The 17,754-nt window shown below is 41.4% G+C and overlaps 1 protein-coding gene across 2 annotated transcripts; it reads right to left on the bottom strand.

The window, feature by feature from the left end:
- Positions 1–3,534: 3,534 nt before the first annotated feature.
- On the bottom strand, positions 3,535–17,304 carry LOC140550022 (uncharacterized). Of its 2 annotated transcripts, XM_072673819.1 has the most exons (4): positions 17,247–17,304; positions 12,807–12,992; positions 8,953–9,211; positions 3,535–7,689 (listed from the first exon to the last, which is right to left on the bottom strand). In XM_072673819.1, exons 2-4 carry the CDS (start codon positions 12,876–12,878, stop codon positions 6,017–6,019), a joined length of 2,004 nt encoding a protein of 667 aa, XP_072529920.1. In that variant the 5' UTR covers positions 12,879–12,992; positions 17,247–17,304; the 3' UTR covers positions 3,535–6,016. The 2 variants fall into 2 exon arrangements, with proteins under 2 accessions (XP_072529920.1, XP_072529921.1); XM_072673820.1 differs by lacking the exon at positions 17,247–17,304 and having other exon boundaries at positions 12,807–13,120.
- Between the last annotated feature and the right edge of the window lie 450 nt (positions 17,305–17,754).

Below are 17,754 nucleotides of genomic sequence, written 5' to 3'. Positions count from 1 at the left end.
CTTAAAGAACACTGATCTACTGCACCTTTCATTACAAACAGTGTAATTAGTCTGGTATAAGTGAATGAAGTGCAGCAGATTTTGAATAGAAATCACTGTACTAAATATGGGAGTATTTGGATGGTTGTATTTTTTGATGAAATATTTGTACCATGTTGTCAAGCACTACTGCAAAGTGACTCAAGAAACAAAACTCCATAATACTAATAATCTAATGCGCCACCACTATAGCCTGCGGCTTGTGAGCTTGAATCCCACACCATGCCGCTTTGCCATCGGCAGCCGGAGTCAGAGAAGGCACAGTTGGCCCTGCTCTCGCCCATGGCACTTTCCTCCAATCATATCGGTGGCAGTTGAACCTTACTCTAGTGAATCACTCAGCTCTAGTGGTTAAAAGTTATTTTACAGAACTAAATGGAACATTAATTAAGGAAATTCAACTCCGGAGCAACTTTTCCAATCAACACAAAAAAAACCCCAGCTTGCTCATGAGGGGGGTTTCTGGTTTCTTTTTTTTTTTTTTGTCTTTATTACTGGAGTCCTGTAAAGCTGCTTTCTGACAATGTCAGTCATAAAAAGCGCTGTTCCAATAAAACTCATTTAATTTGGTTTAACTATGGACATTATAAAGCAGCCACTTGGAGTCAACCTTTCAGTACACCCTGTTTGACATGAGACAAAATATGAACAAGTTACACATCATGAAAATGAAGACGGACAGATGGACGGACCTTAGCGTTCAGAACATGTGATAAAATGCTCTGAATAATAAATCCTACCTCTTACCTACACCTGATAGAAAGCAGGCAGACGCAGTCGGAGTGACCGTATCTGTCCGAGCGCTGAGGGCCTGTTCTGCTGCATTCTGCTCCAACGTGTCTGGCCTGTTTTCTACGAACAAACAAATGACATTAACCAGCTTCACCAGCTGCCTGAACTGCCTGTGCAGTTTCTACAGCTGTTCTCCACCAGAACAGGTAGAGTCAGGCCAAACCCCCATCAACTCACCACACACCACTCCAATCAAATGGAAACAGGGAGGACTGGATGTCTAATCATTATTTTGGAATTTAAGTCCGAGAGGATTTAAACACATTCATCCAAATGCTTTCTGAATTTTGAGCTGTTCTTGTATAAGCTTGTATTATTTTTAATCGTCGATTCAGTGGCATATATTCGGATAGAATTCTTTATATAAAAATACAAAACGCACGAGTATATGCACCTGTCTGTCTGATTAGACAAACACATTTGCAGGGGCCTTAAGATGAATAGCAATGGTTTCTGCTTACACCCTTAAAAATAAAAGAGCTACAAATGGTGATTTGTATTAATTAAAATGGGGCAGTGGTGGCTCAGCGATTAGAGCACCGCGCTATTGATAACAGGGTTGTGGGTTCGATTCCCGGGCTTAGCAAGCTGCCACTGTTGGGCCCTTAAGCAAGGCCCTTTACCCTCTCTGCTCCCCGGGCGCTGGAGTTGGCTGCCCACCGCTCTGGGTGTGTGTGTACTCACTGCCCCTAGTTCACGAGTGTGTGTGTGTGTGTTCACTACCACAGATGGGTTAAATGCGGAGGACACATTTCGCTGTACACTGTACAGTGACAAATACCTTTTAATTTGAACATAATGCCATAGAAGAGCCACTTTTGGTCCCCTAAAGAACCATGTCTGTGGACTGTGAGAGATTTGTTAGTGTGAAGTTCATGTGAAACTTCTTTAGACTTTTAAAAAGGTTGATCGCATTTAAAACTGTATATTGTAGAAGAGCCATGGAGCTTCGAAGCTGCTGGCCTGGCTGATTAGATAAGTGCTTGAAGATGTGCAGATAATAAAGTGCTTGGTGAGTGTATTGAAGGGTCTGTTTCGTGGTTTTGGTGATACAGTTAAAGATTGCAAACAAAAGACGACTGAAACTAGTATCTGTATCACTGTGTCTAGTAGTATGTTAAATGACCTAAACCAGGGAGTTCAAACCTATGTGAGGAGACACATTACACACAGTCCACTGTTAAGCATGGTGGATCAACTCTTCTTGGAGAACCTGCCACTGAGTATTTTGATTGGTTCTTCAGCTTCTGCTGTTGAGTCTCTCTTTATACCCTTATACCTGTGTCAGTACACTGTTAAAAGTAGAACATTGAGGAATTTTTGGAGGTGCTTTAATTGAAAACTGGGGGGAAATCTCTTAAAGTGTTTTGAGAAACGTTCAAGGCTTTTAGGAAAAGACTTTTAGGAAAACACAAGGTTCCTTGAAGGTTCCTCAAAGCACCACAGTTTTAAACTGAAGGACCTTCAACAGCTCCAAACAGTGTAAGTTAAAGAAGAGTGGGTGATTTGGTGGGCCAGATTAGGACCTTTAGATGCTTGACTACTGTCCTGGGATGTTGTTTTAAACATCACTAATTACATTTGAAGCTGTTGTACCACGAATGGCAGCACACCATGAAATGATTCCCTTCCTTACCCTCAGGACAAACAGCCCTATTTACAATCTTAGCATGTGACCCGTTTGGATTATGGAGGCTGAACTCTCAACATCATGGCTGCCTTTCAGCATCCTACTAATTCCTCGTGGCCCACATCTGTAAGTACATTTGTAAACCGCATTAGACATAGTTCAGCAGATTCGGAGCAGTGGTAATAGTTCTTAGAAAGAAATGTGGTGAAGCTGCCTGGAGTGAAGCACAAGCCCCAGCCTTTTCAAGCCACACGTATTTCTCTTTACACTCCACTGAGAAAAAAAGAATGCAGTTTACCAAATGAACAAATGACCTGATATCACTGATCTGTCCTGCTGGGCATTTTTGAAACAACCAATAAATGAAAGTAATCCATCACAAAGCACTGCTCTAAATTAACCTATGATTTTTTATATAACTATACAGTCAAGTTCAAAAGTATTTGGACAGGGATATAATTTCAATACACCACAACAATGGACTTTCAGCTTTAATTACAAGCACTTTAACAAAAGTCTTATGTTACCTGTTTAGGAATCACAGCCATTTCTACAGAGCCCCTTTATTGGTCAGAGGTGGCTAAGAAGTTTTAGAGCAACGGGTTCTTGACGAGAGGGTTGTGGGTTTGCCAAGCTGCCACAGTTGCAGCAGGTGCTACCAGGCTACCCACTGCTCTGGGCATGGATGGCCTAAAGGCGGATGTCCAATTCCATCTGTTGTCCAACACAAATGGCCTCAAGTCTGGAACCCATGTTCCAGATCTGAGTTTTCTCTATTGAGATGCTTAACCAGGCCTTTGCTGCATGTTAAGGGGCAAATAAGGGTCACTGTCCAAATACTAAATCTATATGAAGATGGTATGATAGTTGTACATTTAAATTCCAGAATGTTTAATGATTGAATGATAATTATTTAATATATTCACTTAGCATAGGGCTTCTACTTTTGCTCTATTCTAGCAGATAATACTCCTTTGTTGGAGGGTAAACCTGCAGCCACACCAGCACCTAGGACTTGGGACAAGATAAGACAGGACCCTTCAGCTCTGGCACACAGGCACAAACACAAGTCATGTGGGAGATAAACTGCTTTATTCAGGAACACAGGAGGCAGAAGATGATACAGAAATCTGCATAATAATTTAGCAAAAACAGATTCAACAGGAGATTAGTCATGAAAAACATGTCGGTGTGTGTGTGTGTCCATGTGTAAAAATACACAGTCCTTCATTTAGAATTGTAGAATTGCTACAAAAACCGGAGTCCATACTTGGAAAAAAAACAAAACAACATCAAATAAAACACAAAGACATCAATCAACCATGTGCCCACGACACGCCAGCCATTCACCACACACACACACACACACACACACACACACATTCTCTCACTCTAGTGCCAACTCAAACACACATTCTAAAGCTTGCACACTCTCTCACAGTCTCCCAGATGCACACACACACACACACACACACACACACACACACATGCTCCTTGGATTTCACACCCATGTTTGATGAAGAAAGACAGTCCAGAAAAGGGCGGTGCTGAAAGATGGTCAAAGCAAGAAAATCAAAAGAAAAAAAAAAGAAAAAAAAGAAAAAACAAATTCCACATTTTCGCTCCGCACCCTCCTGCAGGAGCTAGATTTGGATCGCTGTGGTTTAGTGGGGGAGGCACTGCCATCAAATGTAAAAATATCCTGTAAGAAGAGGCATGGAGCGAGAGAAGCAGTCCAGCTCTCACTTCTCACAGATTCCCAAATTTCACGGTAAGAGAATGAATACAGTGTTTGCTGAGACATACTGTCAAAAAGCTGTCGATTAGGCAGAGGACACACTGGATAGAGAAGGGGAAGAGAGAGGACAGCTCTTAAAATAGTGTGCTTTGTGTCATTTCTATATAATATCATCAATTACACATTTTAACAAAGGCCGATACCCTGCAGAATCCTAACAGTTCAAACTGGCCCCTATTAAAACAGCGTGTCTCTGGTGGTCACACATATGATCAGGACTCAAACGTCCCACCAGGATTAACTCAGAGTTTATAACCAAACAGCAGCATCCTGGAGAAGGAGGGTGAAGGGGAGATCTAACACTCCCTGGCCCGTATTTTTCCAAACATCTCAGATTAAGAACACTAATCTACGATCAGGACCCATGTTCATAAAGGTTTTTTAGAGCACGAGGGCTGATCTAGGATCTGTTCCTGTCAGTAAGAAAAAAATAGAGGAAGCGGATTCTAGATGGGCACTGTGGAACTCTGAGAGCTTTATGAAGACTGGTCCAGGTCTCACGAGTTCACATAATCTTGTACAGTTATATAAAAGGCATACGCTGACCCCAGATCAGCATTATTGCTCCGAGACGTTAAGAAGAAAAGAAGCCCCTAAATACAGACGACTGACCCTTTTGACTCTTTTGGGTCAAAAAGAGATCTTCGCAGGGATGCCATAAACAAAACACTTCAGACTCTGAATGGATGTTTTTGGACAGGGTATGTGTGTCTAAAGAACCTTTGGACCAAGAGAAGGTTCTTCACACTTCACACAGCTCTCTCTCAAACATAGTTCTTCTTCAGACCTTTCATGGCATCCCTCAAAGCATTTTTACTGTTAAGTGTGTACACTGGGAGTAATAGACGTGTATTTCTCGCCAGCCAATCAATAGCTCCACCCTCTTAAAAATAAGGCTGTCAAAACGAGCTCTTAGGGTTCTGTGATTTATTTTCAGAAGTTCTTTAGAGAACCATTTTTGTAAACACACTCTGTGAGTGTGAACAGTTTTAAAGAGCCTCAACATAATGTGAAGGTTCTTCACATGTAATGATTTTGTGTGTGTGTGTGATCCAAAAAGTGGTTCTTCGATTGCATCGCTCATAGAACCCTTTGTGGTGGTCAAACATGCTACAGTCTACTCCAGGGTAGACTGGAACTCACTGAAGGTTCTGTAGAGCGGAGACAGACTGAGCAGCACTTCTGAAGGGAGATGAGTAGCAGAGAATGTCTTTAGTATCACCAGTCTATCTGTCACACAGTCCTATACAGCTGTAATCTGAATACCGGGCTAGTAATCACAGACAGCTGGAATCCCCATAGCTGAATGAACTCTTACAGTGCTCAACTGGAAAAATAAAAAGAATTGGAATGTTTGGGAGTGTGTACATTTTCTAAAGGGCCACATCAGCGCATGTTATCTGACCCTGCAACCTGCGTTATCTCCAAGTAAGAGAACTGGTCCTGGCTAGTCCTGGCTAAACAATTCTGATGACTGCACTATGACTGTGGAGGAGTGCTGATTGGGTCATTGTAACATGATCGTAACTATTACCTATCGATTAACAATTATTATTATTATTATTATAAGGAATATTCATTCTTAAATAGAGCTTTTTTTCATTTGATGAAGTAAATGAACAGTTACTGAGTACACACTTACAACACGAAATAATACTATTGTTGTTGAGTCGAAAACAAAGGGCTGTGCGCTTATCTAAAAGGCAACCGCAGAACCTAAGAGTACAATAATCCCTTAAAGACGCTGCAATGAGGGTTTAGGAAGTCTCCTTCAGCAGTCCCAATTTACGCAAAGCATCTCGTCTGGCTTCGTCTGTGGCTCCTTTCCCAGAGAACTGCACCGTAATGCCCTGAGTGCGGAAGGAGGGTTTGGGCGGAGGCCTGTTGCGGATCTCGGAAGGAATGGGGTCAGGCCGTGGCCTCAGAGAAGCAGTGGGCCGATGTGGTTTTGGGGCAGGCGTAGGGGGTGCAGAAGCAAGCCTGCTCCTGCCTAAAGGCTGGTAGACCGGGTCAGGGTGGTGGGGGCTTACTGCTTTGGGTTTAGCCTCATGGGTATTTACATCTGGCTGCACTTCATCTCTGGCTGGGCTGGAGTAGTGGAGGACCATGTGCTGGCTCTCAGCTTTAGATGGTGTGAAGATCCTAGATTTGCTCCCGGTTGGACTGTGAAGGTCACTGTGGTGGGTTGCGTGTGTAATGGTGCTGGATGGTGAGTGACTGTTGGAGCGGGGTCTGTAGACAGGCTCGTCCGACAGGTCTGCGTGTACAGAAGGGTTTATGACCTTGGACCTGCCACCGAAGCTGTTGATTTGGATCTCTGCTGGCTCAGGCCTGACTGCTGGACTGCCAGGGGATGGGGAAGACTCTGCCCTGAAGCTGGCTGTTGGATTCAGCATGATGGTCTTGCCGCCATAGCTGTTGAAGTCACTGTGCGTCACTTCTGCTGATGCACTACTAGACCTTCTGTTTTGGTTAGCATGGTTAGGAAACGTGTCTGTTGCAGCAGGCAAGATGACAGCTGATTTTCCCCCATAGCTATTGAAGTTGCTGGTAAAGATTTCACTCTTAGCTTTTGACTCATAGCTGGTGGGACTAGACTGAGTGTAAGTGCTGCTGTTCTTCTTCTGACTGATAGTGGTGTTAGGGCTGATATTAGCACTACTGGTATGAGCACTGTTGCTAGCTGTATCAGCACTGTAGCTTACTTTGTTCGGGCTGTTCTTCTGGCTGACAGTGGAGTTAGGACTGATACTGGCATTATTAACGATGTTGTTATAGGTATGAGCACTTTTGCTGGCTACCTCAGCACCGTTGCCAACTTTGTTAGTATTGCTGTTAGCAGGAGTCACGTTACTACTCTCTGTCTTTGTGCTTGTTACTGGCAGTGTTCTACCCTGAGTCAGCCCCAACATAGACAGTGCCTCCATCCTGGACTTGTCTGGTGCTAGGTCTTTGAACGACACACTCCGTGAAGGAAGGTTTCGCACACAGGCTGGTTCCCCGCCCTGTAGAGGGTGGGAGGAGGGAGGCAGGTTGGCCAGCATCTGTGAACGGCGCTCCTGCATGTTGACTGCCGCTGTGGCGATGGACTGGGGGCTTGGCTCCTGGCTTCCCCGCACAATGCTTATGTTGTCGGGGAGTCGGTGGGGCTTGGCGTGGGTGGGTGGCCCATGTTTGGAAGGCGGACTGTGTGGAGACTCCAGGCTACTTCTGTGCTGGATCAGCACTGAGGGCAAGGAAGAGGTGGCACTTGTGCCCTGGTGCTCAGCAATCTTGCTGGCAATGATGACGGGAGTTGGGATGGAGCCCGGAGGAGGCTGGTGGACACTATCTTCAAATGCGTCGTCCGTGGCTGGGGGGCTCACTGTGTGGTCCCTCATTGGCTTTGTCTCAAAATAAGCCTGTGGTGTCACAGACAAGCTCTGAAAATCTGACAAAGAGGAGAAGCAAAGTCAAGGGATTACTATTACATTTGATCAAATCTAGAAGATTAGTTTTAGAATTAAGCTAATTATTAAATTATTCAGTTACTAGGAATTGAAGTTGTGGGTTTCAAAAATGTAATGTTTTTTTCTTTAGTTTTGCACAGTTTTGAAACATAAGCCTAACAACCTAGAGCACTTACAGCCAAACAAAGAATCTGACAGTGGTGGTTTCATTTCTTTAGCTTTTTAGGTCTGTGTGATGTGTGCACATAAAGGTTTATGCACATTACACTTCTTCAACAAAATGCCTGCTCTCAGCTTTCATTTTTATAGTGCACAGTAAGCCATGCTATGCCCTAATGCACATCAACACATCTGACCTGAATGCAGATCTAGAAATGTGTGGGCATGTTGCTACAGAAAAGATTTTAGTGACTATTGACTTCTAGAGTTTGTTAGCAGCGTTAGCCTTGTAGATCTAGTGCAAAACTAAAGAAGCAAAATATATACACTAAAGAAATCTGACTATGTAACTGTGTAAATTTGATTTGCTATTGGAACATTCCTTTAAATATTCAACCAAGCTCTTCTGCAGCATATCAAACACTAAACTAGCTAAATTGCAGCATTATCAAATTATTGTGCATAAACATGGAATTCCTGTGTGTTCTTGAGACATCTTACAGCAGTGGTTTACAGCCCTGATTGTGGAGCATGTCTGCTCCAGAAATGCACAAATGCACAGGCTGGAGGGATTCTATGATCAGAGATGGAAAGCACTGTCTCAGACAACCTATTCTGCCCCATGTTTGAGTGAATAATGATGTAATCTAACTAGGGCTGGGCAATTCAGCGAAAGTTAATTAAAACATTCAGGACCTCTAATAGATGTGATTTTGCCCATGTCAGTTATTTCTTTCCTTATTTTAGGACTTTCCCCAATGTGTTCATGTACTGTCCCCTTAAAAACATACCACCGCGTGTGCAATCAAGTGACTCCACCCCCTTCAGACTGTGACATAGAAGCAACATGGAAGTAAACTCAAACACTCACTGAGCAACGCCAACTCAGCCACTCGAGCAGTTAATATATATAATTAAACGTGATATTGAGGTCGTATCGCCCAACGCTAAATCATACGATAAAACATACGATAACATAACCACTTCCTATCATTGCACCACTGTCATTTTTAGTAGCAAACCCTGTTATTCCTTCTCAGACTATTGAACCACCCTTGCCCCAAATGAGCAGTGTTAGGCAGTACCTGGCATGGTGAAGTCTGGTGTGGAGTGGACCAGGTCAATGATGTCATGCTCTATCAGGCCTGGAGCTATGGTTGTGTTTGGGATGGAGCTTCCAGCTGGACTGGATGTGACTTGAATGTTCTCCACAGGTGTGCTCCCTCTTGATGACAATCCTGCACCATCGTCCTCCAAACCCTCCTCCAGAGAGTCAATAGTCTCCTCGAAGAAAAGAATACACTCTTTCTCCTCCAGACTGAGAAACTGCAGGCCATCGTCTTTCTAGAGAAACAGAGAAGAAAGAGGAGCAGATAAGTAGCTGAAATGCTGAAAAAACAAACTGACAGAAAGTCTGAAAGCGTATAAAACACAAGTGGCATTAGATATCTGTACGTGTGTACTGCGCAGAAAGAGCTGATTTGAAATTTAATATTTGTTCTGCCTGCCCTCATTTTCCTGGGAATATAAAGCAGCAGGATAAGTGGCGGCATGTATAAAAAGGAAGTATCTGTCAGCCGGGCATTTCCACAACTTACTCAATGTCTTTATGAGCAATTTCTTTGTTTCACAAAAAGTCAGTCAAAAAGAATGGCTCACACATGCTGATGTCTGGAGAGAGCCACACAAAAAACCTGATCTACCAAAAAGACAATGCAAGATGCCACACCACTCATCACGTAAAGGAGTGGGCTGAGGAGTGAGGAAGTTCAGGTGATTTACCAGCTCTGAAAACTTAAAGCCACATCATATTTCTGGCTCCTGGGCTCTCACTACAGTCGAGAAGAGAAATTTACCACTCAAGGCACCCCTCAAGGACAAGCTTACACTCACTTCTGGACTTCTGAGAGATACAGAACCATGAAAGTAGCATGTGGACTGATGAAGTAGGGTAGGATTACAGAATTTTGCATGAATATGACTCTGGTTACACAGCAAAGTTACACAGTGCAGGTTCCAGGAGTAGCAATGATAGATTGCTATTGATTATTTAGATCCTTTAAAGAAAAGAAAACATAATGACAATATGACAGAGTGGCATGAGACCCAAGGAGGACCTCCAACATACTGCTACACTCACTGAACATTTGAGCAGTTTTGAGACTGTCTGTATATAAAACACTGCACAGAAGGACAATGTGTAAAAAAAAAAGGGTAGCTCTCCTGCTCTTCATGTTTTATATGGTGTTTGTGTTCCATTATAAAGTGAAGAGGCACTCCCTTGGATTTATAGAAGAAACAGGAGCTAAAGAGCAGCGGCAGTAAAATTCATTTTTGTCTTATTCTGAAACAACTCGATTCAGTGGAGAAGTGCCTCACAGCTCTGTCTCTCTAACACACAGCACAGTGCAGCACAGTGTCCAGCCAGACAGGAGCCTCCTCTCTCCTGCATGTGTGTGTATGTGTGTGTGTGTGAGGGGGGTGTGAGTGAACAGTGGGCCATTTGTTGCCTCAGCCCCGCGCCCCCGCCCCTAAACCAACAAGGTCTAACCCGAGGTGGAAAGGAGGATAACTCCACCTGCCTCTCCGCAAGAGGACTGAGGGCGGGCCTGTGTGCACAAGTGTGTGAGGCAGTTATGCTTCAGAAATAGAACATGAAGTCAGCCTCTAAGATTAGGTAAGGCTTGGTACCTTTACTCCAGTGGTCCCCACCCTGGTTCTGAAGTACATGTACATTGACATTTACTCATTAGGGGATGTTCTTATCCAGAGCCGCTTTCGAAATGTGCAAACAGTGGATAGCAAATGGATATACCGCACCCTAAGAATTTACAAGGGGTCTTCACCTAAATGACAACAGCCCAATCTAACGCAATTTACATTAAACTGCTTTGAAAAGGAAGTCAAATGATATATTATACACCAAGAATTTCGCATATATCTCAGTTTTCCCTAAGGATTGACAATGATATCAAAATCTTACTGGTATCTACGGATACTTAGAAAAAAGATCTAGACCTGCCAATCATTTTGATTTTTTTTAATAATCTGTGGATAATAATTTTTCCTTTTTTTCCCCAATTTGGTACTGCCCTATTGACCCACTCGTTTGTAACTCCCCCTAACACTAGCAATGCTCCCAACACTAGGAGGCTAAGACTTCACACATCTCCTCCGATACATGTAAATTATGCAGCATTGCTGGACAGCTGACGTGCTCAGAGGAAAGCGCAGGGTCCCCAGATCCACCGCACCAGCTAACTGAGGCCTGTGTCGGCCAACATCGCTTAAGAGTGATGAGGGGAGAGAACATCATCTACCCACTCAGAGAGAGCATGGTCAATCGTGCTCTCTCAGACTCAGGATCAGGGTCAGGATTCGACCTTGCGACCCCTAAGGGTAGCGCATCAGACTGCTGAGCCAAACATTTCGATCTGACCAAATTTTTAAATCAAAAATGTTTGCCGATGTATTTGTTGAACTCCAGATGAGCAGAATGTTCTGGACAACTTGGCTGAAATATCTGCAGTTTATTCATTGGACTGTATTTATAACCCTTTAGAAATACATATTTCGATATGAATATTAAAATTATATTATAAAATATATAACTAAATATAGTTAAAAAAAATATATATTGGATATTGGCATTGGCTGACAATTCCTCACTCAAGCCCACCTGATCCATGTAACATGAGCTCATTAACAAGCTCTTCTTTGGACTGGACCAGCTGTGGAAAACAGGAAAACCTGTGCAAGGCAGGGTTACTACAGGATCAGGGTTGGTCCTAAATTACTCAGTAGGGCTGGGCAATAAGACAATATGAATTGTAATCGTGATCAATTACAGCACAATAGGCCACAGTATTCTTTGACCAAGTACACAGCCTAAAAATAGCATCTTAACTACATCACATCACGCACTGTTTCAGGATAGATGTGTTACAGGATTGGATCTGATGCAGTCTTTTCCAATCCAGTATTTCCTGCTCACAGTGGCCCGACACAGAGTCTGAGCGCGACATATCAGTATCGATATGTCATCTCCACATCCCTACTCACGAGTCTAGTTTTTGAGAAGTTATGCAGTCTGTGACTTTTCAGGAATTTCAGAGAGACAGAAAGAGAGAGAGTAAGAGAAAGAGCGTGGAGCACAGAACCAGCTTTTCTGCTTGAGCTAGGGAGAAACTGAACTGGACTGAACACATCACTGGAAGTTCTCACATTACTCAGACTTTGTGAAGAAAACAATGCTGCAGGCTCGGTGGCAGTGCGCCTGGAGCTGCTGTGTTTCCGCCATTATTAAAAGGACAATCCACGCACTACTCAAACACAATGAGGAAATAACCATTAGTGAACGCGTGAGCGTTTAAATGTCTGTCAAAAGAACAAGAGAGAGAATTTCAGAAGCCCCCATTGCATTCCTCTGTGCCGCGGGGTTGGTGACACTATACACACATTAAAGCTTCCTGTTCTGTTAAGCAGTGGTGGCTAATCTGTAACAGGCGGCTCTGTTTTCCAGGATTTTGGAGATAATTACGCTGCTCCTAGAAGTGATACACTCACACACACACACACACACAAACACACATCCGTGATGGAAAGCCGCACCTTGTAGAAAGAATGAGGAGCACAATGAGTTCTCCTGTCAGACTCAGCTGAAAAAACTGCAGCAGAACTGGTTTCTCCTCTGTGTGTACACAGTTCAAGAATGTGTGTTTAGTGTGTGTGTGTGTATGAGAGAGAGAGTCAGAGTATGTGTGTGTGTGAGTGTGTTTATATATCTTTGCATATACATTAATAAATGTGTGCTCAGGCACCTATCATTGTGGACATTCGTCTACCCTGACGTTCAGTTTGACGTCATGTGGCGCGACTGTGCGTGTCCTGGGCTCTGTGTGTTAGTCTGTAGTACAGCGGGAGTCCCACATATACTCACTGAGTGGGGGGCCTGGAGGTAGCCGTTATGCCCGTAGTGAAGGCGCGGACTGCCGTGCACATGAATGTCCATGGCTACCACGTCAACGTCTCCGTGTCTCGTGGTGCAGTCAAGTGGTCAAGGTCAATAGTTCAGACATCTCCGTTGGAGCAACGGGCCTCAGCGGGTCCACACACATAAGTACACCTGCAAAGACACACCATTCCACTGTAAAGTGAGACACAAGCCATTTCCAAGAGCAAGCCTATTCAGTGAAGCATGCCTCATAATATTTTGTAGTGAAACACTCTGTGCTTTAAATACTTTAGCATATGGTGGCATTTTTATGTATACTTAAGACATCGATGATGTCACACATGTGTCCTTGACCACAGGTTAGTTCTGAGGAGGCCTAATGTGAGACATCAGGTTCATGCAATCGAAGGTTGAGAGCAGACTGTTGCTCAAGCCTGTACAATAGTTGGGCGGCAGTGGTGACAAATCAATCAAAACAGCTATACGCAAAGGTTCATTACAAAGAAATGTAATATTTCAGGGGGGGTTTTCTGTGGTTTGTGACTATGTAAATGACTATGAGTACAATCAATTTATTCAGTGTTTTATACACTGTGCTGCGCTAAATCCAGTGAAGTGATCCTTAAGTACTACAAATATTCATGATACGCTCAGAAATGACCTAAATGACCTAATCTCCTCACTGTAACAATGAAAAGTGTTGTATTGGCTGCACGCACTCAAAAATCAAGTCACCAACAGCCAAAGGTCTCGATTTAGAGACAATCAAAGAAGAACATTTCAGTGTGGCTCTTATGAATGCTAAGATACCCTGTCCACTAGAGTTACCAATAATACTCCTAGTGTTAACTGACTGTTCATTAGAGTTACCAGTAATACTCCTAGTGTTAACTGACTGTTCATTAGAGTTACCAGTAATACTCCTAATGTCAACTGACTGTTCATTAGTTACCACTAATACTCCCAATGTTAACCGACTGTCCATTAGTTACTAATAATACTCCCAATGTTAACTGACTGTTAATTAGAGTTGCCAATAATACTCCTAGTGTTAACTGACTGTTCATTAGAGTTACCAATAATACTCCTAGTGTTAACTGACTGTTCATTAGAGTTACCAATACTCCTAGTGTTAACTGACTGTTTATTAGTTACCAATAATACTCCTAGTGTTAACTGACTGTTCATTAGTTACCACTAATACTCCCAATGTTAACCGACTGTCCATTAGTTACTAATAATACTCCCAATGTTAACTAACTGTTCATTAGAGTTGCCAATAATACTCCTAGTGTTAACTGACTGTTTATTAGTTACCAATAATACTCCTAATGTTAACTGACTGTTCATTAGAGTTACCAATAATACTCCTAATGTTAACTGACTGTCCATTAGTTACTAATAATACTCCTAATGTTAACTGACTTGTTATTAGAGTTACCAATAATACTCCTAATGTTACATGACTTTTCATTAGTTACCAATAATATTGTTAACCGACTGTCCATTAGTTACTAATAATACTCCTAATGTTAACCGACTGTTTATTAGTTACTAATAATACTCCTAATGTTAACTGACTGTTCATTAGAGTTACCAATAATACTCCTAATGTTACATGACTTTTCATTAGTTACCAATAATATTGTTAACCGACTGTCCATTAGTTACTAATAATACTCCTAATGTTAACTGACTGTCCATTAGTTACCAATAATATTGTTAACCGACTGTCCATTAGTTACTAATAATACTCCTAATGTTAACCGACTGTCCATTAGAGTTACCAATAATACTCCTAGTGTTAACTGACTGTTCATTAGAGTTACCAATAATACTCCTAATGTTAACTGACTGTTCATTAGTTACCACTAATACTCCCAATGTTAACCGACTGTCCATTAGTTACTAATAATACTCCCAATGTTAACTGACTGTTCATTAGAGTTGCCAATAATACTCCTAGTGTTAACTGACTGTTTATTAGTTACCAATAATACTCCTAGTGTTAACTGACTGTTCATTAGTTACCACTAATACTCCCAATGTTAACCGACTGTCCATTAGTTACTAATAATACTCCCAATGTTAACTAACTGTTCATTAGAGTTGCCAATAATACTCCTAGTGTTAACTGACTGTTTATTAGTTACCAATAATACTCCTAATGTTAACTGACTGTTCATTAGAGTTACCAATAATACTCCTAATGTTAACTGACTGTCCATTAGTTACTAATAATACTCCTAATGTTAACTGACTTGTTATTAGAGTTACCAATAATACTCCTAATGTTAACCGACTGTTTATTAGTTACTAATAATACTCCTAATGTTAACTGACTGTTCATTAGAGTTACCAATAATACTCCTAATGTTACATGACTTTTCATTAGTTACCAATAATATTGTTAACCGACTGTCCATTAGTTACTAATAATACTCCTAATGTTAACTGACTGTCCATTAGTTACCAATAATATTGTTAACCGACTGTCCATTAGTTACTAATAATACTCCTAATGTTAACCGACTGTCCATTAGAGTTACCAATAATACTCCTAGTGTTAACTGACTGTTCATTAGAGTTACCAATAATACTCCTAATGTTAACTGACTGTTCATTAGTTACCACTAATACTCCCAATGTTAACCGACTGTCCATTAGTTACTAATAATACTCCCAATGTTAACTGACTGTTCATTAGAGTTGCCAATAATACTCCTAGTGTTAACTGACTGTTCATTCGAGTTACCAATAATACTCCTAATGTTAACTGACTGTTAATTCGAGTTACCAATAATACTCCTAGTGTTAACTGACTGTTTATTAGTTACCAATAATACTCCTAGTGTTAACTGACTGTCCATTAGAGTTACCAATAATACTCCTAGTGTTAACTGACTGTTCATTAGAGTTACCAATAATACTCCTAGTGTTAACTGACTGTTTATTAGTTACCAATAATACTCCTAGTGTTAACTGACTGTTCATTAGAGTTACCAATAATACTCCTAGTGTTAACTGACTGTCCATTAGTTACTAATAATACTCCTAATATTAACTGACTGTTAATTCGAGTTACTAATAATACTCCTAATGTTAACTGACTGTTCATTAGAGTTACCAATAATACTCCTAATGTTAACAGACTGTCCATTAGAGTTACCAATAATACTCCTAATGTTAACTGACTGTTTATTCGAGTTACCAATAATACTCCTAGTGTTAACTGACTGTCCATTAGAGTTACCAATAATACTCCTAATGTTAACTGACTGTTTATTCGAGTTACCAATAATACTCCTAGTGTTAACTGACTGTTTATTAGTTACCAATAATACTCCTAATGTTAACTGACTGTTTATTAGTTACCAATAATACTCCTAGTGTTAACTGACTGTCCATTAGAGTTACCAATAATACTCCTAGTGTTAACTGACTGTCCATTAGAGTTACCAATAATACTCCTAATGTTAACTGACTGTCCATTAGTTACTAATAATACTCCTAATATTAACTGACTGTTCATTCGAGTTACTAATAATACTCCTAATGTTAACTGACTGTTCATTAGAGTTACCAATAATACTCCTAGTGTTAACTGACTGTCCATTAGAGTTACCAATAATACTCCTAATGTTACATGACTTTTCATTAGTTACCAATAATATTGTTAACCGACTGTCCATTAGTTACTAATAATACTCCTAATGTTAACCGACTGTCCATTAGAGTTACCTATAATACTCCTAGTGTTAACTGACTGTTCATTAGAGTTACCAATAATACTCCTAGTGTTAACCGACTGTCCATTAGTTACTAATAATACTCCCAATGTTAACTGACTGTTACTTAGAGTTGCCAATAATACTCCTAGTGTTAACTGACTGTTCATTAGAGTTACCAATAATACTCCTAGTGTTAACTGACTGTCCATTAGAGTTACCAATAATACTCCTAATGTTAACTGACTGTTCATTAGTTACCAATAATACTCCTAATAGTAAGTTTCTTAGAATTACCAATAATTCTTGTAATATTAATCTACTCTCCCTTACAGTTAAAAACAGTATTCCTAATGTTAACATACTGTCAATTAGCTCTTATACTGTCAAAAATATTGTACTTTCATTTATGTAACAATATTGGTAATAAATAAAAAAAACATAGTTTTACTGGTTGAATAATGTCCATTAGAGTCACCTATAATCTTTTGTTCCAGACAGAGTAATGTGCATTAATGTTATTGAGTTACAGAGGCTGAATTACAGCAGCACACAGCTGCTGAAGCGCATTTATGGTCGTTTAAAACGAAAAAGTCTACAATATTTTCTGGAGCAAAAAAACAAAGGCTCAAATTAAGGTACCTCTGAACAAGCTTCGTTAGAGAGGAAATAAAAGGCTACATGAACACATGCGTACCTCTGGCAGATCTGAATCCAGTCTGGAATTAAAATCCACTTCGCCGGCAGAGTTAGTGAGTGAAGCGGAGTGACCCGTCCCGTCTCCCAAACTCTTCTCACCGCACAGCCCCTCCTCCTCCTCCTCCTCCTCCTCCTCCCTCAAGACGCCCCTGCACACTCGTTTTCCGACCAACCCCGCCCTCGGAATACAGGTGGGGTGGGGGCAGCAGTCCTGATGCTAAATAACTGGTCCAGTTTCAGACTAAACACAAGACCCACAACCCGACCGTCTGCCAGCGGTAGATCAGGAACAGCAGTCTGGACAAACTCCGAGTTCATTTGATGGCTCTGTAATATGGTCTGTAACAACCTGATGAGATATGTATCTCACCTGTGAGCAATACTGTGGACTGTTAGGGGTTCCTCAAACACCACGCTGACCCGAGACCAGCAGTGAAATAGCTTTAAAAAAAACAGAAATGCTCAATTACTACATGATCCCATCAAATCTGTTGAATCTCACTAAG

This window comes from Salminus brasiliensis, chromosome 2, assembly GCF_030463535.1.
Source record: "Salminus brasiliensis chromosome 2, fSalBra1.hap2, whole genome shotgun sequence".
In the NCBI taxonomy this organism is placed as follows: Eukaryota; Metazoa; Chordata; class Actinopteri; order Characiformes; family Bryconidae; genus Salminus; species Salminus brasiliensis.
Note: the sequence above shows the minus strand (reverse complement) of the source record. Positions and strands in the feature narration are given on the sequence as shown.

What these genes read in the sequence shown, in the direction of transcription:
- LOC140550022 (XM_072673819.1), bottom strand. Translation starts at nt 12,878, where the DNA reads ATGGACATTCATGTGCACGGCAGTCCGCGCCTTCACTACGGGCATAAC. An exon ending in ACCTCCAGGCCCCCCACTCA is followed by an intron (nt 9,212 to 12,806) that starts GTGAGTATATGT and finishes CTGTTTCTCTAG; the next exon opens with AAAGACGATGGCCTGCAGTT. An exon ending in ACCAGACTTCACCATGCCAG is followed by an intron (nt 7,690 to 8,952) that starts GTACTGCCTAAC and finishes CCTCTTTGTCAG; the next exon opens with ATTTTCAGAGCTTGTCTGTG.